Here is a 21508-nt window from a genome sequence, read left to right as displayed (position 1 = left end):
TTAGGCCTTCGCACCTACTTTTGTGTCATCCGCAAACTTGGCGATAGTACATTCACTTCCCTCATACAAGTCATTAATATATATTGTAAATAATTGTGGCCCCAGCGTTGATCGCTCTGGCACTCCACTAGTTACAGGTTGCCATCCTAAAATCCCAACTCTGTCTTCTATTAGTTAGCCAATCCTCTATCCATGCTAATATACTACCCCCAACACTATGGGCTCTTATCCTAAGTAGCCTTACGTACAGTACCTTATAGAACGCCTTTTGGAAATCCAAATATATTACATCCACTGGTTCTCCTTTAGCTATCCTGCTTGTTACTTCCTCAAAGAATTCTAATAAACTTAACAGGCATGATCCCCTCTTCATGAAGCCATGCTGGCTCTGCTTGATTGTATTATGCATTTCTAAATGCTCTGCTTTACATCATTTATAATAGACTCTAACATTTTCCCAGTGACAGATGTTAAGCTAACTGGCTTGTTCTTTGTCTCCCTCCTTTTTGGAAAAAGGGTGCTACATTGACAGTTTTCCAATCCTCTGGGACTTATGCAGAATCTAAGGATTCTTGGAAGATTGCTACCAGTGCACCCAATATCTCTGTAGCTACCTCCTTTGATGAAATAAAATAAAAATCACTGGACAGCATTTTCATGTATATTTTCAGGTGCCTGATTAGGATGCTTAGACATTTTTTTTCTCTGCTTTTCAAAACTTTATTTTTGATTTTTCAGGTCTTCAGCTCCCTGAGGCAGCTCTCTGTCAGAGCTCGCCTGCGTTAATGTCAATGTCCACCCTCTTCTCGCCCCCACCCTGGCAGCGCTGAGCTTCTCAGTGCGTGTTTCACGCTGGCTGGCCATTAATTGGCCAGCCAGCGTGAAATTGTGGTCAGGGGCTGATCGCGCTTGGCGATCTGTTCCCCGGCCGATCCCAGGCCTGCCGGTCGTACCCGCCCACTGACCTAAAAGTCCTGCCCAATGCCTTTTCTCTAAAGGAAAAATAATACAGAATCCTTTATGGTCGTTATGTGCTTAACCTGAACATAAAGCACTATTTTACACACATTCAGAAATCATTGCAATATATAAAGGACAATACGCAAACAGTTTAAAAGTCTTTATATAAGATAAATTCAGTCTTATTTCCACGATGTTATGGCAATAGGTCATTCAGAGACATATAATAGACAAAATGCAAAGTTGGATCAACTGAATTGTTTTATCTGCTAGGAATTTGCTGGAAGTCACTTTAGATAATGACCACATTATGCAAAGCAGGATCATTGTTCAACTACTGGACAAATTGTAGTTGGGTGAGTCATGATGTGTATTACGAAGGCTTAACTCTTTGATTTTCTCTGGACATATATTTCTGAACATATATTTGAGTGAAAAATTGTATTGCCCAGCTGTGCTTTTAGCAACTTTTTAAAAAAAAATCTACCTATTGACACCATAACCCCAAAAATAACACCAAGGCGTTAAGGCACATTCAGAGCTGGGAGAGGGGACACATGTGTGATGCTGCCGCCTGACACAACTGGAGCATTTAAAGGGCTAATCCAAGGCTGGAGTTGGTGGTGTTAAGAGTTGCAGCAACGTGAAGAATAAGTGCTATACTGGATTCAGAATGGATTGGGCTTCACCCAAATTTAATGACCCATCTCTCACTTTGTATTGTTTACTAATTTCCTGTGTTGTGTTCAAATTCACATTTGAGAGGATGCAAAACTAAGATAGCCTTTCCCCTTTGTAAATCACGGAAAGAGCTTGTTTTTTTCTTGATTCTTCACCTATAGATAGAGCTAGCAAACTTTTGGGTTTGTTATATATAGATTGCTATAAAAACCCTCAGTATTTGTTACATTCTGGTGCGGTGCTATATTACAGTTTACTAAAGAGCTGTTAATTTCGTAATACGATTAAATATATTAAAAATACTAACTAGCTTCCATCTTACTGGTTAGAGAAAACTCTTTAGGCAAACTTGTATTTGTTTCATTATTAATTTTCCAACTAAGTTAACTTGCCCATCTTTGTCACATGCATGTAAACCACTCTGCTCTCAAAATCCATCCCTTTGACTAAGTTTTTGATCAACCTTCCAAATCTCTACTTTCTTGGTTCAATATCTGTTTCTTAGGTCAATTTACAAAGCACCATGGAATATTTCTCTACTCCAGGGCACTATGATGGTGTTGATGTTGGTGCTGCTGCTACAGCAGTCAATTACAGCAGCTCACTGACATCACACTACTGCATCACTGTTATAACAAATGTGCCATTCTTAAGTAACAGATAGTTCTGGACCATAGGTATTACCCTATTCAGACTGAACCTGTTTTTAGTTAATGGACTGGAACCTAGTAATGATTTTCAATCTTAATCATTGCTAATTACATCAGGCTAGGCTAGACCACATGGGTGAATACTTCTTCCCCTCGCCTTTCAATATTCTAAAGGGACCATTCCCTCTGCCACATCCTGATCCACTCCTCAATCACTCTTAATGCAACCTTCCCTTTTCCTCAGCACTTTCCTGTGCAAAAGCAGGAGATGCGACACCTGCCCATTTACGAACATCCAAATTAGGAGCAGGCCCCTCGAGCCCACTCTGCCATTCAATAAGATCGTGGCTGATCTGATTGTGGCCTCAATTCCAGTTTCCTTCCTACTCCCTATACCATTTGACTCCCTTGTCAATCAAGAATCTCCTCCTTCCTCCTCCTCCCCAATGTCCAGGGCCCCACGCACTACTTCTAGGTGAAATGGTGATTTACTTGCACTTTCAATTTAGTATAATATATTTGCTGCTAAAACTGGTTTCTGGTACACTGGCAAGACCAAACGTTGATTGAGGGATAGCTTTGAAAAACATGGTTGTTCAGTCCAAAAATGTGACTCTGAATTTCTGCCCCACTGCCACTCTGATGTCATAATCTTTGGCCATCTGCTCTGTTCCATTGAAGTTCATCAGAAGCTAGAGGGACAGCACTCCATCTTTCAATTGGGTAGTTTACTGCCTTTTGGACTCAACATTAAGTTCACGTTCAGTTTATAACCACTGACCCTATTTCTTCGGATGTCAGGTATGACAATGATTCTGCCATTCACACCTCCAAACCTGTCTTTTGATTTTTTTTATATTTGTCCCATAACCGCCCCCTTCGTCTTGCACCATCATTTCTTTTGTCATTTAATCTCTCCTGCCTTCCACCCTGTCGCTGACTTTCCCTTTTGTTCTTTCCTCACCTCCCCTTTTCCCTGCTTCTGCACTTACTTAAAACATTTTAAATCTCTAAATTTTTTTCCAGTTATAATAAAAGTTTTAAATCATTGAGCAGGGTTTTTGTTGGGGGCTTCTGAACTCCGCTCTAGTGGGAGTCTGAAGCCTGCACTGTGTTAAGCAGTCACTCAATGTGATTTTCCCTGAAGTGGCCAATTAATGGCCAGAGGGCAAGCTTGTTGTCCAATTGAGGACAGTCGGTGGGCTCTTGAAGTTGGAGGGCCAATCAGAGGCCTTCTAGCTTGAAAGCCGCAGTGGGTTGCCATGGCAGTGAGTGAGGGAGAGAGCAAATGGAGACCCCCTCTCTTTAATGTTTTCAAAATTTAAACAAAAAAAATGGCCTTTGCAGCCAAGCCACCACAATGGATGGGGAACCCCTCCACAGGACAGTCTGTGGCTGCTGCTGCACTCAGCAGGCAGGAAGGACCTCTAAACCTGCCAAGAGTGCTACCCCACAACCCCACTACCCCCTTATCCCCGGAGGCTGCCTCCAGGTGAGCAAACTCCTCCCCGCTGCTTCAGAGAACCTGGAGGGCGACTGGAAAATCCGAGTCAGCCTCATTTGGTTGACTATGAATGATCGTTAACAAGCTTATCGGCTTCCCGCCATGTTCGAATGGGTAGCCTTGTGAACGATACTCTCCCCGCTCTCTCCCCCCACCCCCCCCAAATCCCTCAGTTTCAGAATTTCATAAAGGAAAAATATGGGACCAAATCAAAGTTATCTGTTCATAATGAGGAGTAAATTGATTCAAGATTGCTATTCTGAGTCAACATGAAATGAGCACTTTTCACATAGTAGTGTATTGACTACAATTCGAACAAAATTTTGATTTAAAATCCCCCCCAAACTGACTGGAGAATGTAACTTTCCCTGAAAATTTAAAATACGTTCTTTTTTGGCTACACTTCAGACTACACCCAGAAAGTAGGCAGTTCAGACACACTGACCTGCTTTTAGTCAGGACAAGCAGGATGAGAAGCAATAAACACAGCTGTGCCAGTGGGAGGCTGCTCGAGTTATGTTTCCTTTTCTGAACACATTTTATTCATCTTTAAGTAACATTTTCATACTTGCATTCCTGTTCCCACTTGTAATTAGTCTCTTTGCCACCCTTTAGTAGGAAGGGGTATCCAAGGAAGGTGGCCAAGAAACATTGATTGTTGTTGCAAGCATGAGGCGCCACATTTACAGTGTTGTACACGTGGAAACCTGCTGGTTGCCAGCTGGTTAGTAGGAGCCTTACTCCTTTGGGCTCAAAATAGTCACACACAGCTGTTCTGTCCGTGTTGAAGAGAATGAATATTTCTGAAATTTTTAAATATAAATAGGAGTGCAGTAATTATTCAACAAAAATTGCAAGTGACAAGATGATAACAGTTACTGACCTACGTTGCTCATCCTTTATTTTGTAGCATTCTGAACTATGACCCTACCTTTGGCTGTCAACTGAGGCGTCTTCTCTTCATAATCAGTTGGTTGAGAATGGATGAATCTCATCACAGACCAGATGCTGAGGTATTGCCTGGAGTGCTGACACTTAAATTTGTGAGCCTACCAGAAACATGTGAGAGCACATATGGAATTGTGCTGACTGAAACTTAGTTGAATGTTCCCAGAATCACTTCACATTGTACTTCAGCCACTCCGTCTGTCTCCGTTGGAACTGCATCAAGCAGTTGGGGATGAAAGGACTTGAATTTGAGACATGTTAGTGTGAAATCCCATTGTGCTTAATTTAAAAATAGAATCTGAGTCCTGAGATTGCAAAAATATCAGTATTCATTCCAAGACTCTGAAGTCTAGGGAAATAATTGACAAGGGGGCAAAGGCAATTTGGCTTTTATGGACTTCTTAGGAATAACTACCTACGTTAGACTTCTGCTTCAGCCCAAGACAGTTTCTAAATATAAATATTTTCAAAGAGAAACATTTTCCATTCCTGTCTTCATTTTTATAGACAATTTCAAAGGTATATGAATTGAAAACAGTTGACGCTGTTGTTGAAGCAGGTCTAGGTTTTTTGGTGCTTAGAATCATGGGCCATATTTATGCCCTCCCCTGGAAGGCTGGAAGGGGCGGGAGGGGTTCTCCATAATGGAGCCAGAAGGCTTGTAGTGGAGAACCTGTCATCTTCTCGACTAACCCAAATTAAGTCTGGGGCGGGAAGGGTTGTAGGTGACCTTCCCACTCAAAGGCTAATTGAGGCCCTTAAGGGCCACTTATACCATGTGGGCAAGCCACCAGTTATACCTTGGCGGACATGTCTGGGCCTTGATGGGGACCCGATAACGGCAAGGCCTACCCCTGCAGGAAGACACCATACCTGCTCCTTGCCCTTTAGAGCAACCTCCCTCCTCCTCCTCGTCAGGGTCCACTAACTGGCCTTGACGAGTTTGCTTCCTTACCTGTGTTCCGGGGCATCGGTGATGATCTCCATCTCTGGCTTACTGCAGTACCGGCAGTGACCACCGCCTTAGGTGGCACTGCCAGTAATGGAAAGCTACCGTTCTCTGACTGGCAGCTCACACATACAGGACATCCACCACGCAGGACCCAGAACATTAAAGGTAGCCAGCAATTGCCTGATTGAGATTAAATCTCGTTGGGTTCCCTGGAAAGGCCGCGGGGTTCACACTGACTCTCTAGTCGGTAGATGGACTCACCCCGTGACCATTAAATTCCGCCCATTGAGTCATAGAGCATGATGTGAAAGGGAGGCCATTTGGCCCATCGAGTCCATGTCTGTTCTCTTTAGAGCAATTCATTCAGTCCCACTTCCTCATTCTATCATCGTAGCGCTGCAAGCTTATTTCCTTCAACAGCCCATCTAATTTCCTTTTGAAATCATTCATGGTCTCTGTTTCCATCATTCTCGTAAGTAACAACTGCCAGGTCATTATCACTCGCTGCGTGAAAACGTTCATCCTCACATTTCCCCCATCCCCCAGCCCCGCGTCTCTTCCTGCGCCCCTTGGTCCTTGTGCTATTAGCTAATGGGAACAGCTTTACTTTATCTACCTTATCTAAACCTGTCTTAACCTTTTATACCTTGATTAAATCTTCCCTCAATTTTATTTGCTCCAAGGAGAACAAGTTTCAACTTCAACAACCTAACTTTATAGCTAAAATTCCTCATCCTTGGAGCCATTCTGGTAAATCATCTTCGCACCCTCTCAAGGACCCACACACTTCCTTCCTAAAGTGTCGTGATCAGAACTGGACTCAGTACTCCAGTTATGTTCTAACCAGACCATTATAAACATTCAGCATAACTTGCCTGCTTTTGTGCTCAACATCTTTAATTAGGAAACCCAAGGTCCCTTATGCTTTGCTAAGTACTCTCTCAATATCTTCGCCCACTTTCAAAGATTTGTACAAATGCATCCCTTGGTTCCTCTCTTCCTGCCCAATGTTTAGAACTGTGCCATTATGTCTGTATTGCCTCTCCCTATCCCTTCCTCCAAAATGCATCACCTCATACTTCCCTAATTTAAATTTCATCAGCCTATTCTGCTAACCTAGCTATCTGCTGCCATGGACTGTCTACCATCCTCCAGTCTCAAAAACAGTTATTTGCCACAATTCACTGTTTTCTGTCCTGAAGCCAATTTTTTTATTCAAGCTGACACTGACCTTCTATGCCATGAGCAGCAAATTTGTTAACCACCCTTTCAAGTGGTACTTTGTCATACGCTTTCTTAAAATCCACTTCATCAAAAAAAAATCAATTAGATTGATCAAGCATGAACTGTCTTTTACAAATCCATGCTGGCCCTCCTTAATTAATTCAAACCTCTCCAAATGCCTATTGTTTATCGTTTCTCAAACCTTACCCACCATTGATGACCTACCATTACCAGGAATGTCCTCACACCCCTTCTTGAACAAGCATGTTACATTTTCCATTCTTCAATCCTCAGGCACCTCCCCATATCTAGGGAAGATTGGAAGATTGCATGTCCTTGCACTATCTCCACTCTCACTTCCTTTAGCAACCTGAGATGTAAGCCATCCGGATCAGGCGACTTATCCACTTTAAGCATAGCGAGCTTTTCCAGTACACCTTCCTATCAATTTTCACCCCATCCATTACCTCAACTTCTACTGATGTTTTGTCAACTTCCTCTTCTTTAGTTAACACCAATGCAAAGTATTCATTAAGTAATCTAGTCTTGCCCTGTGCCTCTAAGCATATATCACCCACTTTGTCCCTAATAAGACCTGCCCCACCTCACCACCTCGTACTACTGGCTTACTATTAAGTGTTGGTAGAAAATTTTTGAGTTCCCTTTTAAATTAACTGCCATTCTATTTTCATATCCTCTCTTTGCTAAACTTATTTTCCTCTTAACTTTATCCTCTCAACTTATTGTATTTGGCTTGACATGAAACATGCACCCTCTGACAAAGGAGACCAGACTTTGGCTCCCTTACCTTTCGTATGTTGGAACATACCTAGCCTGTACCTTAAACACCTCCTCCTCAAAGATCACCCCTTGTTCCATACAGTTTTGCCTGTCAATCTTTGATTCCATTTTACCCTGGTTAGATCATTTCTCGTCCCATTGAAGTTAGCCCGCTTCAACTTAGAAGTTCTACTTTACATTGTTTCTTGCCTTTCTACATTACTAATCCTTACGATTCAAAAATCATTCTTCCCCACATGTCCTTCCACAGACACTGCTCACCTCATGTTTCAGTATCAGATCCATCAATGTCTCCTTCGTAATTGAATTGAGAACTCAAGGAAGCTCTCCTGAACTCATTTCAGAAATCTCTCCCTCTCCTTACCTTTCACTTTAGCATGATCCCAAGCTCTCCAATATCACCACTCTATAGTTCCTGCACATCTCTGTGATTTCCCTGTAGCTTTACTCTTCTATCTCTCTCTCTCAATATTTGGAGGCCTATAGAATACCCATTGTAGTGTAATCATACCTTTCTTGCTTCTCAACTGCAACTAAATGGATTCTGTTCCCCTTAAGGACTTCCTCTCTTTCCAACACTACAATATCTTCCCTAATCAGTACTGCCATACCACTTTCCTTTTTTCCTTGCCTATCTTTTCTGAACACTTTTTATCCTTGAATATTAAGTGCTCAGTCCTCATTTATAAACCACCTTTCCATTATTGCCACTACATCATATTCCCACATGGCTATTGTGCTTGTAGCTCACCAACCTTATTCACCAGGCTTTGTGGGTTTATATACATGCATTCTAAGCCTGCCTTTGTATTCCTCTGAGCCTCGGTTTAGAGAACTTCATATCATTACATCCTTAATCTCAATTTTGTGCCATCTTTTGATTTGGCATAGCAGATAAAGCTTGCCTTGTATTATTAATAGCATGTATTTTGAATTGCCTGAATGAGTAAGGTTGCCTTGGTTCTGTGTCAGCATATTGAATGCTGTAAGAACACAGCTGAAAGCTGTTCTGGCAGGTAGCCAGAACTATATTTCTCATGCTGTGTGACCTGAGTTCATTGTTTCGATAACTTATTGCCGCAATGACCCATAATGGAGACAAATCACTGCTACAGTTTCTGTTTATGAAAACTTGGCAAGTATCTTTGCCAAACAACAGGGTCACCTAGGTGCTGCAGCAGGCATCACAAACAAAAGGAAAGCAACAAAAAAAAGCAATAGCTGCTCAAGACCAATGAAGTACTCTAGTGGATAAATGCGGTGCAGGAATTAACCATGTGATCATGGTACTATTATCAACAATAGGGTAACAATAACTAATGGAACCATTAGCTCTCAACAGCAATAATGGGCTCAAAGGATATTCATCGAAGTTTGTCTAAGAATTTCCCCAATACCGATTGCAGATTATTGATGTAAATAGGCCATTTGAGTTGGATTGATCATCCAACCTTGGTTCATGCTAAAGATAAACTTTGTGAGGCGCCACGTAACAAGTCCCCCAGTGACCCACCATTGGTCTATCCCTCTTCCTCATCTACATGTTGCCGCATGACAACAGCAGCAAGCATGGGGTCAGCTTCAATAAGCACACAACTGATAACCAGCTCTATACCCTATTACTCATTTTACCCCTTCACTGCCTCTATGCTGGTACCATACTTGTTCAACATCCAGTATTGGGTGAGCCTCATCTTCATCAAGTTCAACATTGGGAAGATCAAAGTCAATGGTTTCAAATTGCTTGCAACCATGGCACCCTGAGCTTCTGACACTGCATCTTGTTCATCACAAAGACCACCTACCACCTCCTCTGTAATAATGTTTCTTTCTGCTTGCACCTCAGCAGTGAAGTACTCATTCATTCATTTAACACCTTAGGACTCAACAATTCCAATGCTCTTCTATCGGTCCACCAACTCCACCCTCTACAGCTCATTGAAGACTTTGCTGCCCATATCTTATCCCACATGGTCCTGCTTATCTATTACTCTCTCCTTGATAACCTACATTATCTATCTGTCCTCCAGTGGCTCAAATTTTAAAATGTTACCCTTGTTTTTAAAGACCTCCACAACATTTCCCTTCCCTATCTCTAATTTGCAGCTGTCCAAACTCCTTCCTAAACTGTTCTGTAACTCCTGCATCACCTTCTCCCTTTTCACTACTATTGGCAATATGGCTTCATCCACTAAGGCTTCATCCTATTTCATATCCTTCCTTTAACACCTTCCTTAAAACACACCTCTTATGATCTTCTCCTCTATGGTCCAAATTCCACTTTCTGCACAATTTATGAACCACATTGGAACTTGTTTCCATATTAAAGATGCTTCATGTGAAGGGTTTTTGTTGGTGATGGGGATGACAATTGAGATTTCCAAGGTCATTTTATACAGGTCCTTTATAGCCAACTATCGTCTATTGACTTGGGCTGTATTTGATGCCTGGTCAATGTGGTGAAATGATAAGTGAGCAGTAAGTCACTCCAGAGACTTGAGCACAAAATTTAGGCTGACACTTTAACACAATACTGAGGTAGTGCTATGCTATTGGAGGTACCAAGTTTTGGATGAGACAAGCTGAAGCTTCATCTGCCCCCTCAGTTGGATGTAAAAGATTCTGTGGCACTATTTCAAAGAAAATCAGGGAAGCTCTCCCCAGTCTCCTCGCCAATATTTATCACTCAACCAACTTATGAAACAGATTATCTGGTCATGATCACATTCCTGATATGAGGCTTTGCTGTGTGCAAATTTGCTGCTGCATTTCCTACTTTACCATGGTGAATACGCTTCAAAAAAAAATTTGATGTTAAGCTCTTTGTCATGTCCAGAGATCATGAATGGCACTATATAAATTCAAGTCTATCTCTTAGAGATCAGTATTAAAGTGCAGTGTTGTTTATTGATGAATAGTCAAAATCTAACTTGTACATATGGAACAAGCTAAGTGGAAGATTGTAAACAAAATATCCCGGTAAACCAGTGAGGGGTGGAAAGAGAAGCAGTACAGGTGACAATATCAAAAATAACTGAAGGTTTCAGAATCCCTTTGAATCCAATGTCAGGAAGTCATTGTTCAAAAACAAAGCTTCCTCATATCCAATAACAACATAATGTGTCTTATTTGCTCATATGGAGGAGAAGCAGATGTAATGGCTTTGTGCTTTTTTGCTGCTAGATTTCTGAGTAGACTTCTCAGTGGTGCAGGGTGCCATTGACTGCGCGCACATCATTTTGGCAACATCACATGTCAACTCTACTCCATAACGGAACCGAAAGGGATTTCACTCCTTCTACATCCCACTGTTATGTGACCACAGGCAGCGCATCATGCAGCACAAGGGCAGTGGCAGAGTGGCAGTGGTAGGAGGGTGAATGCCATCATCCTGAGAGAGGACAGAGGTTCATACTCCATGGAGCCACTGCCACTGCTACTCCCGCAGGGCTCTGCCTCACAATTCCAGGAATGGGTGAAGGGACCAAAGGTATGGTTGTTAAATTTGTTGATGACACTAAAATAGATAGGGAAGTAAATTGTGAAGAGGACATAAAGAGGCTACAAAGGTCATAGGTTAAGTGAGTGGGCAAAGATCTGGCAAGTGGAGTATAATGTGAGCAAATGTGTAATTGTCCATGTTGGCAGGGAGAATAAAAAAGAAGCTTATCTATATGGTGGGAGGTTGCAGAGCTCGGGATCAGGGTATTCTTGTGCATGAATCACAAAAGGCTAGAGTGAAGTACAGCAAGTCGTTAGGAAAGTTAATAGAATGTTATCATTTATTGTGAGGGGAATTGATTACAAAAGTAGGGAGGTTTTGCTTCAGTTGTACAGGGCACTGGTGACAGCACATCTGGAGTGCTGTGTACAGTGCTGGTCTCCTTATTTAAGGAAAGATGTAAATGCATTCGAAGCAGTTCAGAGAAGGTTTGCTAGACTAAAACCAGGAATGGGCAGGTTGTCTTATGAGGAAAGGCGGGATAGGTTCAGCTGGTATCCACTGGATCTCAGAAGAGTAAGAGGCGACTTGATTGAAACCTTTTAAGATTCTGAGAGGTCTTGACAGGGTGGATGTGGAGAGGATGTTTCCTTTTGTGGGAGAATCTGGCGTCTTTGGAACTTTCTTTCTCAAAAGGGGGTGAAAGTAGTCTTAGCTCTAGTAAGGTAGAGCTAGATAGCGCCTTGATTAACAAGGAGGTGAAAGCTTATCAGGGGTAGGCAGGAATGTGGGGTTGAGGTTACAATCAGATCAGCCATGATCTTATTGAATGGCGGAGCAGGCTCGAGGGGCCGAGTGGCCTACTCCTCCTAATTTGTATGTTCATATGTAATCTGTTGAAGGGGATATTGCTGTGATATCCTGCAAGCCCCTTTGCACATAGATATCCACAACCATAATGACAGCATTCTGAGCACACATGGCAGCAGCATTCAGACGACTGGTGGATGCTGCTTGTGCTGAATGGAAGCTGAGACATCAGCCATCAGGTGCTGCATTACGTTTGGGTCCACAGGTGTGTTGATGGGTCTGTTTACCACTTCCATGCTAGAAAGGATGTGTTTCAAGCTCTGCACAAAGCCCTGTGCCATCTTGGTGCTGGACCCGTCCATGCTCCCTGTCACCAGCAACGGGCTTCACAACGTGCCAAGCATTTTATGGTGCACACCCATCCGGCTTCTTTTATAAGCTGTCTCATTGAAGTCCTCATATGAATCCTTTGCAGCAGAACCCAGGTGCAATCTCACCCTCTGGCAAGTTAGCTCCTGTGCTATCCTTGCCCCCTGCCCTGGCTGCAGGCCTTTCACACCCACGTCTTACACGTGCAGATCCCACCTCTAATCTGTCCTCTAAAATACACACAAGGTCAGTCTCTGAGTCAGTGGCTGCGAGTGTGAAATTGAGTAATGTTGCATCCTTATCATCATTTGCTTTTCCCCCACTGTCTGGCCAGGATACACTTCTGGGATATCTGAAAGGAGCATGGCATGCGGGTAAGGTTGTAGTGCAGGGAAAGCAGGTGGAAAATAAGAGGTGCATGATTATACCATCTGCAGCTTGTAAATCAGAAATGTGGGATGAGGAGGAAGTGGCATGTGAAAAAGAGGGTGAGGCACAAAGATACTATCCTTCTTGATTTCAGCCCTGCAGCTGATCACAGCCTCACTAATGGGCAGCATCTCTCCTGAGGGAGTCAGGACACACAAGAGCACCTGTCCCCTGCCAGTTAGCTCCTTCTGCCTTCAGTTGTGCAGCACCTTGTTCTGCAAGAGAGAGAGAAGTGTGTCAGTGAATGTCATGCAATCTATTTGGGTGATGTAGTCATCATGCTGGCAGTGTGTGCAAACTGTGACATGTTGGTGTGAGGCTTGCAGCAGTGTGAAATGTGTGAGACTGTGCCACAAGACCTTCACATAACTTAATTTAGAAGATTTATATTTTTGGCACTGAATGATCATTATGTGTGTGCCATTATTTTCCTCTCTTCCATCCGCTCACCTAAGTTTCCCTCCTACTGTGAGGCAGGATGTTTTTGGCTCTGCAATGTCTAAGTCTGAGAAACTCAGTACTCAGGATGTGGGTTTCAGCCTTTTTGCTATTCAATACCAATCTATAAATTAATTTAACACTGAATGCCTATGTACATTCACAGATATGACTCAGAACAAATGCAGTCATTCTCACTGTTAAAAGTTGTTTGTGTGTGTGTGAGAGAGAGAATGAATGTAGCATTGTAGTGTGTCTCATTCTCTTCTGATTGGTCAATGCTAATTGTATAGTACTATCATTCATGTGTTTAGCATGGACGATTGATTGCAGAGATCCAGAAATCAGCCATAAGACATCACAACAATTTCTCTTCCAGTATTTTCAAGAAACATGCATAAAAAATGTTTGTAGCATGAAACCGCTCACTCACCTACTCGATGTGTAGAATGCACAATTGCCCCTTTCATTGTTGGCCCAACCGACCACTTTCTCCCTCCATGACGATTGCTGTAGGAGATTCATGAGGCGCTGGCAGCTTGGTTATTTTACTCCACATAAATTGCAGCTGCAAATGTCTCCGTTGCTGACTTTAGTTCCATTATTGGTAGGTAGATCTGCTGCTAATTTTCCTTCCCTGCCCAATTTAGTCACTTGGTTGTAAAGCCTCTTTTAAAACCTGTTCATTTAGGTGACATGGTGGTGTAATGTATCACTGGACTCGTAATATAGAGACCCAGGGGATGTGGGTTCAAATCATGGGCACTGGTGGAATTTAAATTCAGTTGATAAAATCCTGGCAGTACCCGAAACCATGCCCTCCTCCATCTAGAAGAATAACAGTAGCAGGCGGATGTGACCAAAGCACTTCCAAGTTGCACACCATTCTATTTTTGACACATGACCTTTTGATTATTTTTGCTGCATTGCAATCCCAAAACTCCCTACCTTAACATTGAAGAAGCACCTTCATCACATGGACTGCAGTGTTTCAAGAAGACCCAATGTCATCACCTCAAGGGCACCTTAAGGATGGACAATAAATTTCAGCCTGTCTAGTGATGCCCAGATCTCCAAACTGAATATATTTTAAAAACTAGCCAAAATATCATTAATGGGTACAGCTGAATCAGAATGTCAAATATTTTAAACCAGATTCCAAAGAATGCAACTCCTGTAGTCAACTGCTGAATCTATAGAAGCAAATAGCAAAAACATTGTGGCTCCAAAAAGCAGGGATAGAGGTATCAGCACTCCTACACACTCACATCCTGGATGTATTTGATAAGTATCCACAATTATGTATTTTACTTACCAAAGGTTCGATTTTAAACTCTGAAACACACACTTATTTTTATAAGATTTTCCCAAGCGATTATAATGCTTATTACATGCATTTTAGTTTTAGTGCTGAGATAATTGATTTTGTCTCCAAAAGCCAGCCGTATGCATTGTAGTAATATTTCTGAGGAATGGATTTATGAAAGCATGCAAATATAAATTTGCTTAGTTTATTATAGATATAACAAAGGATTGAAAGCAGTCGATAAACTGCAGCTGTAATTGATTCTGCATTTTGATGATGGATAATAGATTCATGAGGGAATTAATGTCTGCTGTGAGTGGCTGCTATTATGTTGGATTACGAGTTGTTGCGTCTGTTCAGTTGGCTTTTATTGACCTGATCTTCTTATCTTCAAACAAGCAGCAAATATTTGATCACTAGTTGCATTGATACACTTGAGCAGAAAACAATATCAAAAATGATATGGCAATGGCTTCACCAGCTGTATGTTTTCCAGTATGTTCCCTGAACAATGTTCCTTGAACAATCGGATGCTGATTTATAACAGGATACCATTTTATTGGTTGGGGGGAGGGGAGAATGCCATTTACCACTTCGGCTGAAAATTATCTCCAAGATGGGTCAGTTGAGTTTGCCTGTCAGACTGTACTCAGGTTGAATCCATCATCACAATAGTGCAAAGCAAGTGCCTCATCTGCTTTATCACTTAAAGATTGCTTTCATAATTCATGATTATTTAAAAAGTGAATCCATTGCATATGGAATTCTGTAAATTTGAGACCTTGCTGTAGCATCAATTTCCAAAGATGAATTATTATACTGTGCTCACAAACCATATTTTTAATGTGGCATCAATGCGCTTCCTTTTCACCATGATGTTAACAGCATTGTGTAAACAGTATTGGTATTAGATCTAGTCTGTCTGCACACCCAAAAGTTGAACCAACCACCCCTCTCCTCCCAGCCCTGAATGAAACCAGAAAATGCAGTTCGGGTTCCAAAGGGCAGAGTTGTTACATCTTTGCTGAATTTGTTATTCCTTCATGAGGATATCGGAACAAAGGTATTTATACACTCCAAAATTTGCAAAGCTGTTTTGTATGTGTGAATTGCGAAATCATCACAGAGACATAGGGTGGTGCTTAATGGAGAAGATGGGGGTCTCACCACTGGCTGGAGCCAGTGAGATCCCCGTGTTGCCTGTTTTGAGGAAGGCCTGCCAAATTAAGTGCCAATCCGGCACCTAACTGAGCAGCGGCAGGCTTTCCCCAAGATAAAGCACCTGGGGCACAGAAGTCCCACCCACTTTACAACAGGTGACCCATCAGAGGCCAGCTCTTCATTGCTTGGCAGCGCCACTGGTTAGGTGCTGGCTGCTGTCGGTAGGTGGTACACCCACATGAGGCCCAGGATCACCTAGGATGCAGACACAGGTGATTGGTGGGGGAGCAGGGTTGGGGGTCATGTGGTGGGTGGAGGGCAGTTGACAGCAAGGGCACGGGGTGTCTTTCAGCAGGCTCCCCTGCTGATGCAGGGTCCCTCAGTCAGACACTGAGTGCGTGACAACAAGGGACCCCCCAACCCCCAGGATCCTGCAAGCAAACAAGCCAGGATATGCTTTTCGGGCTCCCGCATGATGAGTCTGCCAACTGCGGCTAGGTGGGTACTAGCAGCGGTGGGATGAGGCCCTTAAGTGAGCATTAATTGGCAGCAGGGCAAGACGACTGTCCATGGGCCTCCCTACCATGGACTTAATCGAGGCAGTGGAAAGAAAGCACTGGGGCCCCCACCTGCCACCCTCCTGCCTGATTAAATACCACCCTGCCACCCAACTTGCCACAGGACTGGGCATTAAATTCTGCCATAATGATGCAATGGCACCAACTGTCTGCTAATCTCGGAAGTAAAAGTGAATTTTGGAGTTGCCAGTAAAAAGCAGCTCTCCAAATCCAAAATGAACACGAGCGATCCACTGATTGTTGGCTTGCTGGACAGCCATTTAGTAAGGGAATAAAATGGTGAAAAGTTGCTGAAATCTGTTTAACAGAATTTAATAAATCTGTTTGGATGGAGGATTGGCTAACCAACAGAAAGCAGAGCATCGGGATAAATGGGTCTTTTTCTGGATGGCAAACTGTAACTAGTGAGGTGCCACAGGGTTCAGTCCTTGGGCCCCAACTATTTACAATCTATATTAATGACTTGGATTCAGGGATAGAAGGTACTATAGCTAAATTTGCAGATGATGCCAAAATAGGTGGGAAAGTAAGCTGCAATGAAGAAATAAGAAATTTACAAATGGATATGGACAAGTTAGGTGAATGGGCCAACATTTGACAGGTGGAGTTTAATGTGGATAAGTGTGAGGTTATCCGTTTTGGTCGGAACAATAAAGAGGCGACATGACTTAAATGGAGAGAAACTTCAGAACGCTTCAGTGCAGAGGGATCTGGGTGTCCTTGTGCATGAATTGTTGAAAGCTAGTATGCAGGTACAGCAGGTAACAAGGAAGGGAATTGGAATTTTGGCATTTATTGCTAAAGGAATAGAGTATAAAAATAGGAAAGTTGTTGCAACTGTACAAGGCATTGGTGAGACCGCACCTAGAGTACTGTGCACAGTTTTGGCCTCCTTACTTGAGGAAAGATGTGGTTGCACTGGAGGCGGTTCAGAGGAGGTTCACAAGATTGATTCCAGAGTTGTGGGGCTTGTCTTAAGAGGAGAGATTAAGCAGTTTAGGCCTATACTCGCTAGAGTTTAGAAGGATGAGAGGAAATCTAATTGAGGTATATAAGATGCTAAAGTGGTGCGGATGTTTCCCCTTGTGGGGCATTCTAGAATGAGAGGCCATAGTTTTAGGCTAAGGGGTGGTAGATTTAAATCAGAGATGAGGAATTACTTTTCTCAAAGGGCCGTGAATCTGTGGAATTCACTACCTCAGAGTGCAGTGGATGCTGGGACGTTGAATATATTTAAGGAGATGGACAGATTTTTAATTAGTAATGGGTTGAAAGGTTATGGGGAGAGGGCGGGAAATTGGAGTTGAGGCCAAAATGAGATCAGCCATGATTATATTGAATTGCGGGGCAGGTGCAAGGGGCTGAATTGCCTACTCCTGCTCCTAGTTCTTATGTTCAAAAAAGTGATGTTGGACCAACATTTTATATTGAATAGAATAAATGACCCTAAAATATAGGCAGTTTGAATCTTTGTAACAATAGCTCCAATTTCAATCTGGACTGGGACTTGGGCAAGTGGGGAGTGGAGTGACAATCCCCCTCCCAATTCATGTCTCAGCAATGTGAGGCCCAAGCGGTGTTGCTGGTCAACTGCCCACCTGAAACAGCTGTGGCAACTGGCCAGTGGGCACAGGCAGATTTTCAGGCAGCAGGAGGCCACCATCCAGCAGTCATCAGTACACATAAGCCTCAGGAATGGGGTTTCAGGAGGTCACTATAGGCCAGCTGAAGGGAACGCCCAGAGCAGGGGTGTCCTAAACTTTCCTTGTGGTGCTTGGAGAAGTTTTGAATTGCCTTTCCTAGTCCTGGATTCTCTTCCTGCTGTCTTCACCAGGTGTAAGAGCCGTAAAGGCTTTCCTACTCAGACCAAAGTTAAAATTTCAGTCAGGGCCCCAATGGTATCATTGGACCCTGATTTGCATATTTAAAGAAGGAACCCACTGACTTCAGGTAGGTGCCCCTGCTGCCAGCTCAGAAGAGCAGATTAAAACTGAAGACAATTGGATCCTTACGGAATATCGATGGATAAATCACCTGGCTGATTTTCACTTCCTGCCTACCCAGATTTTCCCTGATGAGTTAAGTTAAATCACAGTTAATTGTATCCAATTCAATGCTGCAGATACAGTGCACTGGCAAGTTGGACATAGGCACAGAGCAGGTAAATGGGGTTAAACTCAACAGGAAGAGGTATCACAGCATGAATGACCTCCTTCGATATTTTAAGGTCTGTGATCTATGATCTGTCACATTAATCCAGAGTTCTTCTGCATGGGGTATATTTAGAAAACGATTCCTTTTTCTTTTAACCAACAAGTTTGTTGCCAATAAGAAGTATATAAAATAATGAGAAATAACAAGATAAGTTAATAACATTTTTTCCAATAATCTTTTAAAAGCTGCAAATGAAATTCTGCTGATATGTTCCAGCTATGGGTCAATTTATAATGTGGTATAAAGAGAAAGGTGAGGAGATTAAAAGCACAATAAACTGCAGGCAATTGGAGCACTGTGGAACTCACTTTTAAGCAGACCTATCCAAGTGTAATCATAGAATCATAGAATGGTTATAGCACAGAAAGAGGCCATTCAGCCCATTGCATTTGTGCCAACTCACTGAAAGAGCAACTCAGCTAGTCCTATCCCCCACCCTTTCTCCGTAGCCCTGCAATTTTTTTTCTCTTCTGATAATTATCCACTTGCCTTTTGAAAGCCACGATTGAATCAGCTTGCGCCACATTATTAGGCAATGCATTCCAGATCTTAACCACTTGTGTAAAAATATTTTTCCTCATATCGCCATTAATTCTTTTACCATTCACCTTATACAAGTGTCCTTTGGATCTCAATACCTTCCGCCAATGGGAAGTTTCTTTCTATCCACTCTATTCTGACTCCTCGTGATTTTAACACCGCTCCTCTCGACCTTCTCTTTTTTAAGGAGAACAATCCCAACTTCGCCAATCTATCTGAAGAACTGAAGTCTCAAAGAGAAACCTTTTACTGTTAGAAAAAAGTGGCTTAAAGATTGCAAATAAGGCTTGCTTTCTCTGGAAATTGAGGATTACACTTTCTTAGTCATTATATATTTGAAACAATTCCCATATTATATACACTCTTATTAAGCAGTGAAGGAAATTCAATTGCCACATTCTCCCTTGTTTTTTCACTCCTGATACAAGCATGCACAATTACAGTAGTCATCTGCAAGAATGAGAACAGAACAGTTATTGTCATAACAACTTGAAATCTTTTTCGAGCTGTATTTTATCTTTTTTTCTGCCTTCTTCATTGCATCCTTCAACTAAGGAGGACTGTCAACAGCTCATAAAATCCTCTGGGAAAGCCAGCAGCAATTTCACTAAATAGTATTCAGTATTTATTAACATTTAAAAAGGCACAAGAGATTTCTTATGACAGAAACTTGATGCCCCTCCAACTTTCTTGCATTTTATTCTTTGTACACAGTACTGGACCTGAAAAGTAAAGATGGAAATATGTTTGACGCACCATTAATATCTGGATCTTGCCATTATGAGAGTACGTAGGCCATAAAATGAAGATAATTGGAATCAAAAGAACTTTGATTGTAATTGCTTCAATGCAATTACAAAAAGTGAGATTTTAAATACATTGAATATTCTATCATTTTATAAATTATAGCATTTCAATATTAGCTTCTCACACCTGGCAGGACTGAGTCCAAGCACCCACAAAAAACTAAAAAACCCTATGTTTTTTAAGTGCTATTGAAGGTACCTTGTTCAGTGGATTGTCAATAACAATATTACGGGCCAGATTTTTGCAGAGTCCGATCGACTCTGGAGGCCCCTAAAAATGGTAGGGCAGGACCCTATGCAGAAATCCGGATTTCTGATCAATCCCATTTTTGCTGGCATGGGGAAGGGGTGGGGCATGAATCACATGGATGGGAAACCTGCACTCAGCAGGGTCATTTGAAATTAGCGCTGGGTCAAAGAGACCCATTTTCCCTGTTCCAAGGGCCTTAATCCACAGTGCGAGAGCCACAAATTTACGAAGGAGGCATGAACACTCTTGGAAGGTCGAATCTGGTCTGTTTAAGTGTCCCAACCTGAAGTTAGTTAAATACACAACCCTTTAAAAATGAAAAAAAAACCGGACTGCAGCTATTGGAGATAAAAAGAACACACCGGTTACTGGAGTGCATTTGGTGTAGCTTTAAAAGCCGTTAGCTACCTGTTCCTACAGTTTCAGTTGACACTTCCCAAGCGTTGTTATTACAGCTGAACTTTATAAATGCTTGGCTGATTTTCAAAAGCTCCAAAGCCACTTATCTCAGCACAAAGACTGAGTTTTAAGGGGCTATTAAGGGATTAGTTGTCTTTGTAGTTAGTGAATAGATGTTTGTTTTTAACAACAGATTAACCATTTGAGAAGAGTTATTTTTATAGTTTTCATAAGTGAGTTTTTAAAAAAATATTAAGTGTGTATGAGTGAGAGCTCTTTTAGATTGTTAGAAATGTAATTTCTTTTCATCTCCACATGGCACATGAGGTCTGCCCATAATGGACACTGGGTGTGTAGCTGCGGAGGGGGCATGTGGGGGGTGGGGGGGCTCGGTGGGGAGGGTGAGGGAGAGCCTAACAGCCTTTTAAATAACTGAGCCAAAGACTAAGAGAATTGAGACAGGCCTTCTAACCAGCCAGTCTCGGCACTCACCCACATCTTAAAGTGCCAATCACTATTAGAGAGTTTTGCTTTTTTATAATTTTATTTATCAGTAAAGAGTCTACATGAACAGATAGTATCAATTTACTGCGGTTCAGAACGGAAGCACATTTTACACACACTAAAACAAGTATCTCATTGTACTGTCATGTTCGAGTTTTAAGTTCCTCATTACATCAATTAGGATGATTGAATCTAGCGACTAGCGTAATAGCCACTTTAATATATTAACTATAATCTTTCATGTAATCCTCTTAATTCCCTCTGCAACTAATGGATCTGATTTGATTTACATTAGTATTGTTTTAGCTGTTCATCATTCCAGGGGTATCATTTTATTTATCTCAGTTAATTTCTTGCACCTGTAGTTACAAGTTTGTTGCTAAGCTTCCCTTGGCATCATAAGCTACATAATACCATCCTATTTTTTTAATAACCATGCTTGACAAATATTGACTTCCCTGATGTGTTGGGTGCTTCAGCAATTAATATACCCTGGAGCAGGGGGATGTGGGTTTATGGTCACAATTCTACACACAGCAAGT

At 42.1% G+C, this 21508-nt stretch overlaps 1 protein-coding gene across 6 annotated transcripts in view; it reads left to right on the top strand.

Annotated features, from left to right (window-relative positions):
• gab2 (GRB2-associated binding protein 2) overlaps positions 1 to 21508 on the top strand; it is a 354556-nt gene that overhangs the window by 183446 nt on the left and 149602 nt on the right. Inside the window, exon 1 of one of the 6 annotated variants that reach the window (XM_078545683.1) lies at positions 11103 to 11210. The exons of the other annotated variants lie outside the window; for them this stretch is intronic. Within the exon in view, the coding sequence (XP_078401809.1) occupies positions 11139 to 11210 (72 nt within the window). The 5' untranslated portion in view covers positions 11103 to 11138. Of the gene's footprint in view, positions 1 to 11102; positions 11211 to 21508 lie in introns of those variants that run through there. 6 annotated transcript variants of the gene reach the window in all.

This window comes from Cetorhinus maximus, chromosome 7 (genome assembly GCF_964194155.1).
Source record: "Cetorhinus maximus chromosome 7, sCetMax3.hap1.1, whole genome shotgun sequence".
Taxonomy (NCBI): Eukaryota; Metazoa; Chordata; class Chondrichthyes; order Lamniformes; family Cetorhinidae; genus Cetorhinus; species Cetorhinus maximus.
This window is presented reverse-complemented; position numbering and strand designations above follow the sequence as displayed.